Source organism: Dermacentor albipictus, chromosome 1 (assembly GCF_038994185.2).
Source record: "Dermacentor albipictus isolate Rhodes 1998 colony chromosome 1, USDA_Dalb.pri_finalv2, whole genome shotgun sequence".
Taxonomy (NCBI): domain Eukaryota; kingdom Metazoa; phylum Arthropoda; class Arachnida; order Ixodida; family Ixodidae; genus Dermacentor; species Dermacentor albipictus.
The window spans coordinates 368,482,924-368,501,449 of NC_091821.1; the positions used below are offsets into that span (position 1 = coordinate 368,482,924).

Below are 18,526 nucleotides of genomic sequence, written 5' to 3' on the forward strand. Positions count from 1 at the left end.
TTCAGTCAACCGAGTGGGACCAATCCCGCCTGTGGGTAGGAGCCACGTTTTGAGGCAACAACAACAACAAAATCCAGCAGATTTTATCACGCCCTGTTAGACTGCATGGTTCGAACCTTTTGTGTAGTGTTGAAGTGCCTGTTTACGGGGCGTGATGTCACATGTATATGGATTCTGTGAAGCACAACCTCAGGAAAACATGGCGGCTCCGCTCCAGTGTCGACAAAGACATGACAAAGACTGCGATCCCAAATCTGTGACGTACTCGCATATCTAATTAATAACTTAAATATTTATTGACCAATCGTTATGAGGACCGATTAGTTGGCAGGAAATGCGTCGCCAGCCTCTCCATAACGATATACAGTTGCTTTAAATAAAAGAAAAGACCACCTGGGGTGTTGCCGGCTCAAGGTCTAGAGAAACCCTGCGCCCGCAAACTGCGTGGTATGGTGAGATATATTGCAAAGAGAGTCAAAAGAAAAGATCAAAGCAGAGAGATTAACCAGGGGACGTGTTTTTTCCGTTGTTTTTATTTTCAGCAAAGAGACCGTAAAAAAGTGCGATTCAACCTCCAGGTGAAGTCCATGAGTCTTCCTGAGCGAGTTGGAGGTGAGATAGGGGAGGGGCTGAGTCACTGCGCACCGCAACTCATCGCCTCACTCCTCTCGTGAAGGCTTGGGACGTCGGACTCCATTTTTTTAAATTTTTTTATGCGCAATCTCCGGGATCGGCCCACTTTTTGAGACATCATGATGTGTTAAATAATTTTAAATAAATTCGGGAATAGAACACGTCAAAACTACGACCCGATTATGAGGCCTATCGTTTGGAGGACGAGAAACCGTAGCGTAATGGTTGCAGTATCATAGTTCTGTACTAGATGTCCTCTGTTCGAATCCGTAGTTGGAAACTCTTATCGATTTGTTAAAGACATCTTTCTTGGCGAGTTACCTCCGAGTTTCCGTATCGGCACCCTGATATTGTAACTGGTACGCTACGGACGTTTCCCCCGACCCTCAACTGCATGCCTCATAATTGGATCATAATTTGGAATTTTCAATTCCGGAAATTATTTAAAGTTAGTTGACACGCCATCGTACATCAGAATGTCAGCTGATCCCGGAGATAGCGCAACGAAGAAAAGATGAGTCCGTCGTTCTAACCCTCACGTGAGGAGCAACGCGATAAAATCAGGTGCGCATTGACTTCGTCCCTATCTTACACCCAAGCTCATGAAAGCTTTGTCGTTCATCGATTTCTAGTGGAGGTTGAATCGCCATCAAAGTTTTTTTTTTAATTTCCCCGCGGCTGACACAATAATCTATGCGTACCTAGATAAATGATGTGATATTTCTCGTAAAACTATATTTTTTCCACATATACAGGTCTGGGAGAGATCGAGAACAGAGGAGTGATGGAATGGGCAGGACCACACAAATTACACGTGGCGTAATGAAAAAGAAAGCACAAGATCCTGCAAGTAAAAGCCCTCTTGTGCCCAGCTCAGAGGCCACCAATAGACACTCGGGACCAACTTCACGCATGAACTGGCTTTGAAAGAGTCGTGTCGCTGACAGTGGGGCTGCACGCGGCATGCCCCTTCTCTAGGAATGACTGAAGCGGACGTTTTCAACGCCACGTTGGACGACCTTCCGTACGGCAGTGACCCCACAGGCAACCTTACGGTGCTTTTAGACAACGCCACCGGAAACCTTGCATCGGACGAAGTTTTGGGTCCACGTTACCACAAACGAGTCCGGATCAGCATTATCGTCACCATGATAATCCTCTCCGTAGTCGGCAACAGCGTCGTCTGCTGCAACCTACTTGTCAAGCATCGTCACCGTCGCGTGTCCAAGGCCAGGGTGCTCTTTCTGAACCTCGCCATCGCCGACCTCCTGGTGGCGTGCGTTACGATGACTTCGCAGGTAGTGTGGGAGGTGATGGGCCGTCTGTGGATCGCTGGCGACGTCTTCTGTCGCTTCTTCAAGTTCCTGCAGACGTTCACGCTCGTCTCCTCCACGTACATGCTGGTGGCCATCGCCGTAGACAGGCACATCGCCATCGCAACTCCGCTGGCGCCCAGCCCCGACCCGTGGAAGTTGGCCGCAGTCACGTGGGTGGCTTCGTGCATGCCTTCGCTGCCCAACGTCTATGTGTTCCACAGCGTCGAAGTGGCACCGGGAAAGTGCTTCTGCGCGTCCATCTTCTACGACCGCGGCACACCACTCTACCACCGCCAGATCTACATGGGGTTCGTGTTCTTCATGGTGTTTGTGGCGCCGCTCGTACTCCTGATTGCGTTCCACACAGGAATACTCTGGACGCTTTGGAAGCACAGCGCGACAGGCCGGAAGGTGGGCCAGCAGACTACTTCGTCGCTTCCGCGGGCAAAGGTATGTGTCCCAAAGGCAGTTTCGCGCCACGGCCACGCGGTGGTTAGGTTTCAGTATAGGCATGGAATTGATGGGTTGTTAAAGTATGCCGCAATCGCTCTGACACTAAGCCCTATTGCCCGTAGCAGCGCGACCACTCAGGCTGCCATTTCTGACAGCAATGAGCCTTGTGTTTGCCGCGCCTCGCGAAGAATGGCGGTTTGAACCTGCAAGACACGCGCCAGCGTGCACCCACTTGGCTTATTATTTTTGCATTGGTAGCCGTCATCTCCTGTTTTATGAGGCACTGTAGAAGATATATGTGCTAACGCCGCTGCACCATCTGCGCATGCGTAGGCGCGCGGACGCGAGCTTTCGCGCGCCGACAAGCGTAGGCGTAGTCCGGCCTTGAAAGCCAAACACTAAATCATCAAACGCTAAAAAGAAACACTTTCTTTTGAGTTTAGGCTAATGACGTATTTTTTCTAAGCTCTGTTTGTGGTATTAGGTGGAATATATGAAGGAATAATTAGGGTCAACGTTTCCGTTTATTTAATTTGCCACCGAGATGGCAGTGCCACGAACTTCACAGTAACGATTTGTATTTTAGGCCATTGTGGTTCTCTAAGGGCTCTTTAAGTTTTCTAAGTTCTGTATTTGGCTCTTTTAGGATACAGTTCATTTCTACCGATAACCAGTTAACTAGACACGGGCAAGCGCTGTAAAACTTTATGACGCCACAGTGGTCTGGCGCGACCCGGCTATCGCTTATACGCCCTTTCTCGTTTACTGAGCCTCTACTCAGCTAGAATAGATTATTTTTGTGTTTATTGTAGGGTGGTAAAAGTTTTTCTCTTCGTATTCCACTACCACTTGGCGGGTCGCCGTCACACCATGATAACGATAGTGCAAACACAATTTCGCGTTCTTACACTATGAAAAAATCGGCGCTCATGTTCTTAGGAAACATTCCCCACATCACTCCCTATTAGCGTTATAATTATTTGTGCATACTATTAGTATAAGCACTTATACTACCTTCGTTAAATGAGCTGCATGTGTGGCGAGAGCCTAGCGTGTGCAAACGCTACTATGTATTGCTGAATACGTTTGTTTAGCTGAAGGCTGAATCACAGCATACACATCCTTTCTTTTATATTTATTTTCTTATTCTTACTTCCCTGTTTGCCTGAGCCAGTTCTGAACCTCAAGCGACGAAAATGGCTGGCAAAGCAGACAACAAAGCTGGAAAGACAAACTGCTTGCACGAGTGGGCAAGTATTTGTAGTGTGTTGTAACAGCTGTAAAGTATGAAAATTAGCCTAAAGTGTCATTTCGTGCGATATGATAAAGATGGCTTTGGAGCTACTGTCTGGTTACACGAGCGCCTATAAGCCAAGAAAAGTGAGCGGGTTATGCTTATAGTGTACTCAGCTGACGGGGCATCTGGCCGATATGCCTATCAAGGCATCGGTGAAGGTAAATACATTCTTGATACGTGTTTGTTTTTTTCGTCGGACCCATTTAAGACATTCTGATTTTCTCCCTGGATAAGCCGTGCTCAACCTGCCGCAACTCTGCTTGCCTTTGTAGGTAGTGCGGGTTTCATAGACACGCTGAACAGGTCCACTGAAACTCCAATCGGTAGATTAGTGCTTTCTAATTGCTGTGGAAAGTAGCCAGGACTCACATAGGGCGCCAGTCCAAGCAGCAGCTTAATATGCAATAAAAGTACTTGGCTTATCACCCTTCAAATAGAGCGGGAGTTGCAAGCTAATTGCAGCACAGCGATGTCCGTGCGCGTCTGAGACTGTACATTGTTGACAAACATTTTCCGGGCGCTATAATAAATGTATACATGCAATTCCTCATCTTTTCCTGTGCTTGTGCGTGTGTGCGTACGTGGCCATGAATGTACACTAACAGAACACTTTGAAATTCAAATCTATTGCAAAGCTTTCCTTAAGCCAAGCGCGCACGGAAATGCAAATGTCACACAACAGCGCTGCGACCTTCTTTCTTTTCTTTCTTCTCCTTCTTTATACTCGCAGGTGAAAACGTTAAAGATGACGGCCGTGGTATTCGGTGCCTTCCTGGTGACCAACGTGCCGTACATGGTGCAAGAGGCCATTCTCGCTTTCGGCAACCCCGGCATCCTGGACGGCAATGTGGTGGCTCTGTTCGGCGTCATATCTGCATCAAACAGCGCCATCAATCCGTACATCTTCCTGTACTTTCAACGGCCGCGCAAGGACGCCGGCAACGGCGGTTTCTGCCGAAGAGTGTCCCGAATGGTGCGCGAGTCGCTCACTTGCCGCCTGCTCAACAGGGCCCACACAGATTCGCAGGTGTCCACTGACCCTGCTGACGCTTACTCGCCGGCGCGCCTCCCCAAAGCTTGCAACACTGCAACGAATGGCGACGGTGCACTGACGCCCAAGGACAGGGAGAGCAAAATGTGTTGATCGAGCCTGTGTGCAAGAGCCTATGTGCAAGAGCCTGTGTGCAAGAGCCTGTGTGCTGGGACCACGTGCGAATTGTGCACTGTGTTGCTTCGTCGTAAACCCGGTCGCTACGTCGTCAAACGTGTGGCTGCGCTTTGGCGTAAAGCCAGGACTTTGGCTTTGACCCGCGAGAAATGTTCTAACGAAAATGGTGGCATTTGTTTTGACATGTGATGTTCTCGTGTAGTGTCGTTTTACAGACCGTGTCATAATGTGCGGGTCGCGTGGGGAGTGGCATCACCACAAACTCTCTCGTCATAACGCGATAACGGCAGCCGTAGAGTGCGCTGTGCCGGCGGGCTACACCCTTCAGCTACTGGAGCGCGCACTCAAGAAAACAGCAGTATTAGTACTTCAAGTTAACAACAAGTGTAAAAGTGACTACCTGCTGTGTTCGGCATCAGTGTGTTGCTCAAATGTAGCGATCTGGAAGGAGTTGAACATTGACTTTATCACTGGGAGTTACGAACGTTGACTGAACATGATGGTGTTCCGAGCGTCCATGGCTTCGTGCGATCCCTAGCCTTGTTCTCAATGTCATTTATGCTAAAACAATTGTACATCTCGTTTCGTTTAGCTTTAGGGACACCAGAGAAGTTACCTAAGAAATACTCGAGCATTTTTTGTTCACAATAATTAGAGGTGAAAAGAGGTGTACTGCGCAACGAGAGAGTATCACGTGTGCACTCTGTATAAGGTAAATGTGCACAATGCAACATGAAAAGCTGTAGCAGTAAATAGAAAATATGCGTACTTTTTTCAGCACATCTCATTTGTTAATCGATAGCCTGACCTTCATTTAGACTATAATGCTTGCACACCGAAGGCTTTAAGCATAAAAATGGCATTGAAAGTTTGGAGGAACGGAGAAACCATTTGTTCATGTTCTGATTTTTTTTTTCTTAAGGAACACGCGTTCTCTCTGGGTACAATGTGGAACGTTATATTCCCCAGCATTCACTGAATAATACAATTTTCACATAACTACTCACGCTGAATGTCAGAGTATCAATTTCCGGCCAATTTCATGCGGCGAGTAATCTGGTAGGCACGCGACATCAGGCAGATCACGTGAGTCAACAAAACTACGGCAACAGCGAGCTGATTTACGGCCGAACCAGACCGTTTGTTGCCCAGCCTCTCTATATATAATTTCAGAGGAGTTCACACGGTATCTATATAAGTGCTTAATGGTTGCGCTTACTGAACGAATCAGCAATCACGAATAGCAATCAAGTCTGCAATGCTACACGCCTCGCGCACGGTCACGGTTTCGTCGAAGCACATGGAATTCGATATAGAGTTGGAGCGACTTCGTGCGCTCCGTCGTCGTGCGGAGCGGCGTTACCGGCGTACAAAGTCCATCGAAGACCTTAGGACAGCCAGACGACTACAAAAGAAACTTCAACGTCGCATGGATAGATTGGCATCTCGACGTTGGGCAAGATTTTGCCAGTCACTAGACCCCCGAAAGCCACTTTCCCACATCTGGAGAACCATACGTGGTCTACGTTCCTTCCCTGAACAACGCTTCCCATTCAAGGCGCTGGCGCTCTTCCAGGGGCGGCTAGAGGCTGATGTTGCAGAAGAATTTTGTGCAAGGATCGCTGGCCAAGCAACCGGTCCAGGCTTTCCAGCCCCCAGTCGCATCCCTGTTTCACGTGACGGCCGCATGGATCTTCCATTCATAATGGAGGAACTAGAAGCGGCTCTTGCTCTATGCAGGCGTTCTTCATCCGCGGGACCAGATGGAATATCCTACCGCGCCTTGAACAACCTGAGTGATGGCGCACGAAGAGAACTGTTACATCTCTACAACTTATCTTGGCAGGATGGCATGGTTCCCGAAGAATGGAAGATAAGCCGCTTGGTCCCTCTCCTGAAGCAAGGCAAGTCCCCACTTGAAACCACCTCATACCGCCCTATAGCGCTGGCCAGCTGTGTGGGAAAGATAATGGAAAAGATGATCCTTGCCCGCTTGGAGTGGTACCTGGAGCACTACAACATGCTACCGAATTGCATGGCTGGTTTTCGTCGAGATCGCTCTTCCATAGACAGTGTTGTTGATCTCGCTACGTACGTCCAGCTTCAAAAGTCACGCAAAAGATTATCTGCAGCTCTCTTCTTGGATGTCAAGGGGGCATACGATAACGTATCTCACGAGGCTATCCTCGATGCTCTTGAGATGGTTGGCCTAGGTGGTCGAGTTTTCCAATGGATCTCTCATTACCTTGGGAAGAAGAAGAAGAGGCTGCGCACGGTTGCACCGCACATGGGTTCCGCCTTTACATCGCTAAACCCTGGATAATTGACGTCAGCGCCGCCACAACCAGCCTCACTCGACTCCTTACGTCGAGCGGAACACGTGGACACCCAAAGCAATACTGTGAGTCGCTTGCTTCACGAATTACCGCACTCTGAACTTCGCAAGAGGCGCCCGCCCAGCTAAACCTAACGACGGGTACGGTCTAGCCGAAGACCTTGGCCCACTTCGGCGCACCAATGGCCACCAATGATGGCACCAAGATGAATCTCGAGCACGCACAAATCCCACTTCCTGATGAACCTGCCGGCGGAGACTGGCTCACTGTTAAGTACGGTCGGAAGAAAACATCGACTTCCACCAATCCACCCCTCCAACCCCGACAGCCATCGGTTCCCCGACAAGCCCGACTACCACCGCTACCCCGAAATGACCTCAAGGTAATCATCCGCCCCCGAGAAGGACTCAACCTTGCCACCTGGACCACGCCACAGGTTGCTGAAGGCATCAAGCTGGCATGTCAGCACCCCACTACTGAGCACGTACGGACCCTTACAGTAAGAATTGACGCAATACAAAACATCGCTATTGCTAGCACACCAAACGAAGAGCTAGCTATGAGCATCCGTCGCATCTCTACAATTCACCTGGGCGGTCGAGAATTTGCAGTCACGGCATACGTGGCGGCACCCGACAGCTCCGTCAAAGGGGTCATTCACGGCATTCCCGCAGGAACTCCCACAGAAGTCCTCCTTAACGGACTCTATGCACCTGGCCGAGAAATCTTACATGCCCGTATGCTCGGACAAACTGCTACGGCAGTGATCACACTCACTGGCAAGGCTGTACCCTTCTACGTGCGATACTACAGCGGTGAAATGCGATGCAAACCATACCGACCAACCACGCATTTCTGCCGCATCTGCCACCAAGTCGGCCACCGGACCGATGTATGCCCAACTCCAGAAGCAATCGTATGCCCCCAGTGTGGTACACGGAACCCCACTCAGGACCACCCCTGTCACCCCCGGTGCGCCTTATGCCAGGGGCCTCATCCTACGGCTTCCAAGGAGTGCCCTGATCGACTGAAGAAGGCATCTTCAGCATCCCAAAGGACCAGCCGCCGGGACTACTCACGGTCGAAGTCTCGGTCACGTACAGACCAGCAACGGAGGCGTTCCCGCTCCAGGTCTCGCTCCTGCTCGCGGAACCAACAAGGAGGGACCCGGAACCTCAGCGGACCTGCTGTACAGGGATCACAAGCGGTGAGCTGGTCAGCACGGCTTTTCCCCTCTCACACAGCCCACCAAGACAACACCCTGTCATCGCGTCTACACACAGCACCCACCCCACACAATTCTTCACCCATAAACAATACTGATGTTCAACTGCAAATTCTAGCTGAGCTAAAGGCCATCAGAGAAGAAAACAAACGCCTTCATGAAGAAAACAACAAACTTCGCACGCAGATTGCAGAACTATACGCCACTCGTACTGCCACTCAGCATTCCACACCAATAACCGCACCCTCAATGCCATCATCTTCAGAACGTTCTGAACCGATGATTCTCGCGGAATCAGCAAAACCGACAGAAATCGCACAAGTCGAGGAGAAAGTTGATGTACTGCAACGGCAGCTCCTAGCAATGCAACAAAGCATCCAGCAACTGGCAAGTGTTATTGAAGAAACACGGCTCGCAAAAGATCAGCGACGCAAGAAAGTTAGAACACTAGTACAGCAGGAAGTAGAGCAGGGACACCCTGCCGATCCACCCGTCAGCCAGGACGAATAGCAAACCCAACCACAGGAACGAAAACCCACTCATAATCTGGCAATGGAATTGTCGCAGCTACAAACGCAAGCAAGGGTCACTAAGACAGTACATCTGTAACGCCAAAACGACACCAAGCGTAATCGCACTACAGGAAACAGGCACACACCCAACTCAATCTGGCTACAACACACATACCACCACGCCTGAAAGCCGCGTGGCCACACTTACAGCTAAAACGCTGACAACCACACAACATACAATAGACGGCAGTGATGTCGATCATAACCTAATTGAGATCCTGCCGCTCCAACGAGGCCGAAAGAGCCTTTTCATATTGAATATATACAGCCCACCAAAGCAGAAGCAGGCCAAGTTCGACTACTTGATGACTAAAGCGATTGGCATAGCCAAAAATAATAGTCTGCTGATTGTAGGCGACTTCAACGCGGCTCACCAGGCATGGGGCTACACGACAGCCACATCAAAAGGCACTGCACTCCAGTACACCATACAGCAGCACCGTCTCACCATCCTCACAGATCCCGCATACCCCACACGTCTAGGAAACAGCGTCTCCCGTGATACATGCCCTGACCTCACCCTCACTAAAGGGATACAGCAAGCTGCCTGGCACAACACGGAGGAAACTCTGGGCAGTGATCACTGCATACTTTCCACCACATTGAACGTTACGCATGCACGCCACCCGATAAAAAAGACAACGCTCACAGATTGGACAGCTTTTCGCAAAGAGCGAGCGGGTGACTCCTCAACCGGTATTATGGATCTCGAGCAGTGGGTACGAGAGCTCCTACAAGACGTAGACAAACATTCAAAACAGATCACACTCACCACAGACATACCGGCCGTAGACCCGCACCTTCTTCACCTCTGGGAAGCACGTCGAGGCCTTGTTAGGAGATGGAAGCGCCAAAAACATAATCGTAAATTGAAACTACGTATAGCGAAACTCACGGCAACCGCGGAATGTTATGCTGGGGAGCTCACCCGTCACAACTGGCGACAACTATGCAACAAGTTGCAGGGTAATGTTAGCACGGCCAAAACATGGTCGCTGCTACGCCATCTTCTTGACCCCACACAAAGCAAGGCAATTAGCCAGCAAACAATTCAACGTATCCTCCACAACCATCCGGGTTCTGATGACGAAATCCTGGAGGAGTTGCGGGCGCGGTACATAGGCGATTTCGAACCCCCACAAGGACAACCTCCAACTTACAGCGGGAGCGACAATTACGACCTCGACAAGCCGATCACTATCACTGAGGTGCAACAAGCACTCCATGCACTCACACGAAACACCACCCCAGGCAAGGACAAAATAAACAACAAGCTCCTGCGCAATCTGGATGATGGCACCATTCAATCTCTTACTGACCTCTTTAATCATCACTGGGAAGCGGGTACGCTACCAGCAGACTGGAAGCACGCGGACATCATTCTCATTCCGAAGCCAGGCAAACTCTCCAGCTTAGAAAATATGAGACCAATCTCATTGACTTCATGCCTAGGGAAGCTTCTGGAACATGTCATTCTGAACCGGCTTCAACCTTACCTAGAATCCAGCGACCTCTTTCCCGAAACAATGTTCGGATTCCGGCCCCACCTTTCTACCCACGACATCCTTCTTCAGCTGAAGGAACAAGTCCTTGAACACATCTCACCGCACAACACCGGAGCTATTTTAGCACTCGATCTCAAGGGCGCTTTCGACAATGTGGCTCATCATACCATCCTTACAAACCTAAGCCTCACGAACTGTGGTCGTAATACTTACAATTATATACGCGCCTTTCTAAGCAACCGCACGGCCACAATAGGCATTGGCTCACTCAGAACCCCGACGTTACCTACTCGCAACAAAGGAACCCCACAAGGTGCTGTTCTATCACCGACCCTTTTCAATATTGCTATGATGAAATTACCTGACAAACTCAACGCAATACCAGGAATCAGGCATGCAATATACGCCGATGACATCACTATCTGGACCACCACTGGTTCCGAAGGAGAGAAACAAGACGCCCTTCAACAAGCGACCGACGTCGTCCAGCAATATGCAAAAACAAGTGGTCTCCGGTGCTCCCCCGAGAAGTCAGAACTATTAGTCGTTCGACATAAATCACGAAGAAAACTCAATGAACTACCCCACATCACACTCACCCTCGACGACAAAGAAATACCCACAGTAAACCGCGTCCGCATTCTCGGACTCCACATACAACAGGACGGCGGAGGCGCATACACCATCCAACGTCTCAAGCAGACTACCTTCCAGATCATGCGAATGGTCAGCCGTATCACAACCAAACAATACGGACTGAAAGAAGACGACATTATACAGCTCGTCCAGGCCCTGATAATCAGCCGCATTGCCTACGCTGTCCCGTACTTGCCCCTCACTCCCAAGGAACTAGATCAATTAGACGTACTTCTTCGGAAAGCCTACAAGCAAGCGCTCGGCCTTCCACCGGGAACAGCGACACTCAAGCTTGAAGCCCTAGGAGTCCATAATAATATAAGAGAAATTATAGACGCCCACCTCACAAGCCAACGAGAACGACTAGCCCTTACACCAACAGGAAGAGCAGTCCTTACGCGCCTAGGCTACCCCACACACGGCAAAGGCCACGAACAAGCAATTCATCTGGCCCCCAACTTCCGGGAACACATCAAGGTAGCCCCTATCCCCAGAAGCATGCACCCGGAACATCATGCCGATCGTCGCCAAGCTCGCGCAAAAACTCTACAGACAAAATATGGCAGTCTCCCCACCACACTATACACAGATGCCGCGCAGTACCCCCAAAAAGCAGCCATGACGGCCAGCGTTGTCGACTATAACCTACAAGAGGTGGTCTCGATGACTGTCCGCACTGCCAGCGCCCTCGTAGCGGAGGAGACAGCCATCGCCTTGGCCATCACCTCTAGTCCAACCAACGAGTACGTCACAATTATTACTGACTCCCAGGCAGCTTGCCGTAGCTACGCGAGAGGCAGAATATCTTCAATCGCCCACCGACTCCTCAAACAAGCCTCCCAATTCCCGGACGTTGATATAGTGTGGACTCCAGGACACGAGTCCCTCCGTGGAAATCAGCGTGCGCACGCTGTAGCCCGAGCTCATGCCTCCCGGGCGCCACAAGAGAGGGATACGGCCGCATCCATGGAGCCCGTACCTTTACAATACAACGCCATACTACAACACCACAGATTGAACAGACGACAATACCCGCCTCCACACAAGACCCTCTCACGTGAAGATGCCGTAACGTGGCGACAACTACAAACAAACACATACCCCCATTTAAGCAGACTACACGCAATACACCCAACACTATATTCATACAAATGTCCCCTTTGTAATGAATACGCCTCGCTATATCACACCACATGGGCGTGCCCCAACGTGAAGGCGGCCCCGCAAATACCCAACCCCACACCCGAGCAGTGGGAGGCCGTGCTGACTAGTTCGGACCCTCGTAACCAGCAGCAACTGGTGCGGCGGGCCCGGGAGACAGCAAGAGCCGCAGGAGCCCTGGACTAAGGGCGCCTCCCGCACAAGCAGAAAACACCTGCTTGTCCTTTCTTTTTAATAAATGTTGCTCCTCCTCCTCCTCCTCTCATTACCTTTTTATGAGATCGTTCTTTGTCTGTACCGATGATGGTAAAACCGCACTACACTACACGTACCGAGGTGTACCTCAAGGCGGTGTACTAAGCCCTACCCTATTCAACCTCACACTCATTGGTCTCGTTGATCATCTGCCAGCAGCGATCAAGATATCAATGTACGCCGACGACATATGTATATGGACCTCAGGTGTGACACGTCCTCAGATACGTGCAAGACTTCAAAAAGCTGCTACTCTAACAGCTCTATACCTCCGCAACCAAGGTCTTGAAATCTCATCAGACAAATGTGCACTGATGGCGTTCACTCGCAAACCAATGACACCCTACGCCATATCAATAAATGGCCAGATAATTTCTTATGAGAAGACTCACAAATTTCTTGGCATAATCATTGATAGAGATCTCTCATGGAGCCCGCACGTTACCTACTTGAAAAAGCGTCTGACAGCAATCTCCCAACTTTTCAAGTTTCTGGGAGGAAAGACTTGGGGAATGTCAGTGCATGCAATGTTGGAATTGTACAGGGCTCTTTTTCTGGGCTTCTTGAGATACAGTTCGCCCGTACTGACCAACACCTGCCAGACAAATCTTCGTGCTCTACAGGCTATTCAAGCTCGGGCTCTCAGGGTGTGTCTTGGTTTGCCAAAATGCACATCGACAGCAGCGACTATTGCGATTGCTCAGGACCAACCTATACAAACACACATTGCGGTAGAAGTGTTGAGAGTGCACATTAGGCACGTTGCCCGTGCCTGTTCCCACCATCTGGCAACACTACCATCAGAAAGGCCGCAGGCAGCCTTTTGTACTACGATTTCGGAGTATTACACCTGCCTCCCATCAGGCTACACCCCCGCAACTAAGCCATCGATTCCTCCATGGTGTTTGGCTCGACCCGCAGTGCACCTCACCGTACCAGGAATCAGGAAAAAATCTGAGCTGTCATCACCAGCTCTTAAACAACTAACTCTGCTTCTTTTGCACGAGAGGTACGCCGAACACGTACATATTTATACTGATGGATCGGCAACTCTCCAGTGTTCCTCTGGAGCCGTGGTCTTCCCAGCGAAAGCCACCACCATCAGTTTCAAGACATGTCACCCAACGACACCGATGGCCGCGGAACTTGCAGCCCTTCGCGCTGCACTTCGTCTCGTCAACCAAGAACAACCTCGCAGGTGGTCTATATTCAGTGACTCCAAGGCTGCACTGCAATCTTTGCTATCGGCCCTGCGGCGCGGACCACACGAACAACTGGTATTTGAGATTAGAGAACTCATTCATACCTTAACTGAGAAAGGACACCACGTGACATTTCAGTGGCTTCCAAGTCACTGCGGAGTCATAGGGAATGAACACGCTGATAACGCTGCTCGGTCGGCTCTTCAAGGGGACGAAGAGGAGCCGATACCGTTATCAAGGACCGATGCCGCTCGAAAACTTCGAATGATCAGCCGTCGCATCACGTTATCCTTGTGGAACGCTGGAAGTTTTCACAACTACCGACTCCACCAGCTTGACTCCTCCCTACGCCTTTGTATTCCAGCTGGGCTCTGTCGTCGCGAAGCTACCCTGCTTTGTCGCCTATGGCTAGGGGTGGCTTTCACCAAGTCTTTCGCTTACCGAATTGGATGGGCCGACGACGCCTCGTGTGAGGACTGTGGTAACGAAGAGACTTTTCAACACCTTCTTTGTGACTGTCCTCGATATAATTTACAGAGACAATCACTTGCAACCGCGATAGCGCGTTTTGACCACAGACCTCTCACAGAGGAACTCATTTTCAGATACCGCCATCATAAGCCATCGCAGCAGAGGGTGACGAGGGCACTGTTGCGGTTCTTGAGGGCGACAGAACTGGACAGGCGACTGTAGCCTGAACAGATGTTAATGTTGCTACAAGTGTCAGTGTGCTGTGCGATGACAGTGTTCGGTGACAGTGACCGATTGTGATTGTGTGTCTATGCTCCTTCCTTTCCTTATCTCTACTTTGTTTCCACTTTGCCTCCCCCTCCCCTCTCTCCCCAGCGTAGGGTAGCCAACCGGATTTTTTTTCTCTGGTTAACCTCCCTGCCTTTCCCCTTTCCTCTCTCTCTCTCTCTCTCTCTACTGAACGAACTGGCCTCTACGATAAACATAAGCATACGAAGCCAGGTGTGCTTGTGATTACGAATGATCCATTGGTGATACAGTGAAAGCTCGTTAATTCGAACTTCAATAATTCGAATTTATGGATAATTCGAACTGTACGATTTGGTCCGGCCAAGCTCCACAGAAGTCTATGTATAAAAAAGTCCGTTAATTCGAACGCGAGAAGGTTCCCTCACGGATAATTCGAACTACGCTCGCCTGGCACACGGCCAGAGAAACGCGCCTACTGCCTACACACAAGGCTGTATTGCCTCCGAAACGGGGAGAACGGCGAGAGAAGGCAAAATCGGAAAAAACCTAACCGACGCGGGGTCAGCCAGAAGGCAGCGGCGGCTGCCGCCTCTCCGTTCTACGTAACCTGTGAGACTTCTTGCCCGCTGCGAATCTCGGAGGCTTTGCAAATCTTGTACAGCTGCTAATGTTGTGCGGAGATGGCACGGCAAGCGCCAAAACACAGCGAATCAAGTACGTCGCAGCTGCGCTTGCAATCAAGAACGAACGAATCAGGGCCTTCGCCACCTTCACATGTTCGACGTTTTTGTCTCGGCAGTCTTCATCGGTTGTGTACCTCTGTTTTCAGCTTAGGAGGTATCGGCCGTCGCGATTCATTGTGATGGTGTTAAGCCTCGGCTAACGTTCGTTTCTTTGGACATCGGTGGTGTGGCACAGTCGGACCCAGAGCTTCGACTCGAAGATGGCGTGTGCCCGCGGCACACGCCATCACTTTTTGACTCGCCAAATTTCTGACATGCCCTACTGCTTCCAAATCGCAGTGTACTGTTGCTCTCCTTCACTTTCGTTAGTTCGAACTTTCGTTAATTCGAACTGAAGCGGCTTCCCCTTGCGGTTCGAATTAACGAGCTTTTACTGTATTAATTTTTTTGGAATCAGGAGAATTTCCGGCCAGCTCGAATGATAGGAGTTCGAAATAAAAATAGCTTTTATTTCCGTAGCTCCTCAAGAGTCAGATATGGTGAAGCCTTCAGAAAAGACATACGCTACAGTTCGCTAAAGAATAAAAAAGGCGTCCCTGCAAGCTATTAAAATGGAGTATTTCCAACACAGATCTTTGTGTGCGCTTTACCGCGAACGTATTACTGTTGCTGTATTCTACCTGGCGACATAGTATACGCACATGAAAAGAAAAGTATGGGAATAAAGAGAGTTCGCATCGATTGCAAACGCACTAAACATTGAACTGGAGTGAGAGTTAGTAGCTACACCGGTGATACATTGTAACAGCTTCTGAACAGATATACCTTAAATATATGGATAAATAGCGGGATGCACAAGAATTTATTACAGTTTGTTTAAGTGCAAATAAAGCATGCCGGGACCTTTGAAACGAAAAGGAAAAGTCCCATCAGGAGAAAAACCAATGAAAGAACGTAGTGGACATCTCTTAGAACATACTTCAGGAGCAGAATATTGGTTTCATGCTAGTCGGCGTCCCATATTTCAAGAAAAAAAAAATCACTGCGGCTTAGCTCAGCTAACCATGGATACGCAAAGCGAGAGCTTGGTTTAGCTTGTAGCCTTGGTTTCACTTGGTCAACCTTTTATTTAGCTGTAATTATTATAATTATGTATACAATCATCGTTAAGCCAGGTATGACGGCTGTGCCTATGTCGGTGGCTAGATGTGAGTGTGACTTGGCTTGAGCAGACACGCATCGTTTGACGGTGGGACGCCTGTTGTGCCACAGGGAAAGCGCATGCAAGTGCTAGACATGCAAGGAGACGCCGCGAACATGCGCAGCGTCGAAGCACAAACGGACAGGACGCGAACGCGGTCGCTACACTGATATCGACGGTGCGACGCCTGTTGCATTCTGGACCCTCTCCAGTGAAGCAGCTCGCCGGGGCATATCCGCGGAGTGGTCAGACACCGGTTCGCGACGACGGCTCAAAGCATCCCGCCCCCACCGCAAGCTCAGATAAGAGGGCCCGCCCTCGCTCTCATCCATGGCCAAGCTCGCACTGACTAGGTGAGCGCGGCGCACCTAGCCAGGCACGCGGCGAGTCACGTGGTCAGGCGGCGACCCAGCTGCGGAGAGCGCATGCGTCAAGCCGGCGGTGGCGACGGAGCTCGGCGCGGCAAGTCACGTCGTGCGTTGTCAAATTTCTTGCGATGGTGAAACTCGGCTCCACGCGGTTAGTAGGGCTTTAATAAACGGCGCAGAACAGGCGTGCACTGAAAATCACATACGCGCCCATAGTGTTGCATGTGCTTGTGCATCCACGTCAGCAGCGCCGTTTACATTTCTTGAAATATTTTGGGTGACACAGAAGTGTTGAATAATTGGAAGAGCCACAACAAATAACTAAATGTCACAATTGGAGTGCACGCCCAGGAGGTATAGCGAAAAAGCAAAAAGAAAGCAGGTGTAAGAACACTACAAATTGGGACGGAAGAGTACTTGACAGGAACAGGGAACACAATGCAAAGCAATGGCGAAATATGAAGTGTACTGGTTAATTACTAAATACAAAATTAAATAATAAAGTACAGCATGGCATGCTAAATTGCCTACAAAGTAGAAACAGAGGAGCAAATATTGGAGTTGATCTTGAAGAGTTGACACTTTCCACAGGTACAGTTGAATCTCCGTATGATGGAATACAAGCGTTGTGAATTGTTATACGCCAGTGGGAATATTCTATCAGGCGCATTAATCAGAGAAGTGGGTACCGTGCGTCATGGTGGCTTGACCCACTCTCTTTTGAGAGAAAGAAACATTAGAACAAAATAAATTCTGGGGTATTATGTGTCAAAATCGCGACATGCTTGTGAACAGCCTATAGTGGGGGGCTCCACCACGATTTTGACTACCTGGGTTCCTTAGCGTGCACCCAATGCACAGTAAAAAGAAGTTTTTTTGCATTTCGCGCCCATTCTTTTGAAGGAAGGTATAACAGCTTCACTTGCCTTTGTTAAATGATTCTGCAAGTGGCATACGTGGCCGCTAAACGCAACTTTGTTTAATCTTTATTGAGATGTTCACAGCTTTAGTGCTTTAATTTCCCACATTCTTTTTTATAATCAAGTTCTCCAATGGACCATCTTTCATAAATATGGTAAGGGCGCGAAATATGCAAGAATTCTTTTCATTGGCCATTATTTTCGCCCATTCCATATTGGTTGGCAAACCACCAAGTCTACGTTATCGCCGTTATCTGCCACTCCTTGCGATGGCGGTGAGAAAATAATCGAATCGAAAGAAATAATTTTTCTAAACAATATGTCGCTTATGTGATTTTCATCAAAGTGATTGCTGGAGAATACTGGAAGTCATAACTTCTTAAGGTCCCGTCTCCTTCGCCACAAGTTTTGGCTCCATGTTCAATGCACCGGGTAAATCGCGAATGCGTAGTTACGGCCTCAAACAATTCGGATCTACTCGTGCCCCACATTAGCTGCGATCACGTTCGCAAGCGCAACACTTCTTTTCTATCTTGTTTTAAGCTTTAGCACATAAATGCATTGAAACGCACCTCTCACTCTTAAGAAAAATTGGCGCCATTTAACCCTTGCGTTATCCGTAAGCAATAATCAGCAGACTGTTAACACATGAAGCAGTAAGGCAAGCAGGGTGCTAAATAAAAAATATCCATCATCGGACTTGCGTGCTTTTTTAATTCTTTAACGCATCACTGCCCGAACTTTCGCGATACGAGCGGCATCCGCATATCATCTTGACTTAGCGTTACGAGCAGGAAAGCAGCAACCGCAGATAGCGTCCGGAAATCAAAGAATTTCCGCAAGGTTTATGATCGTTACTTTTTGGGAACTGGATA

General features: G+C 49.4%; 1 protein-coding gene across 1 annotated transcript; it reads left to right on the forward strand.

The window, feature by feature from the left end:
- The first annotated feature begins 1,613 nt into the window (after positions 1–1,613).
- LOC135904137 (gonadotropin-releasing hormone receptor-like) lies at positions 1,614–5,001 on the forward strand. Its single transcript, XM_065434755.2, has 2 exons — positions 1,614–2,399; positions 4,430–5,001. Exons 1-2 carry the CDS (start codon positions 1,614–1,616, stop codon positions 4,841–4,843), a joined length of 1,200 nt encoding a protein of 399 aa, XP_065290827.2. The 3' UTR covers positions 4,844–5,001.
- Positions 5,002–18,526: the final 13,525 nt, after the last annotated feature.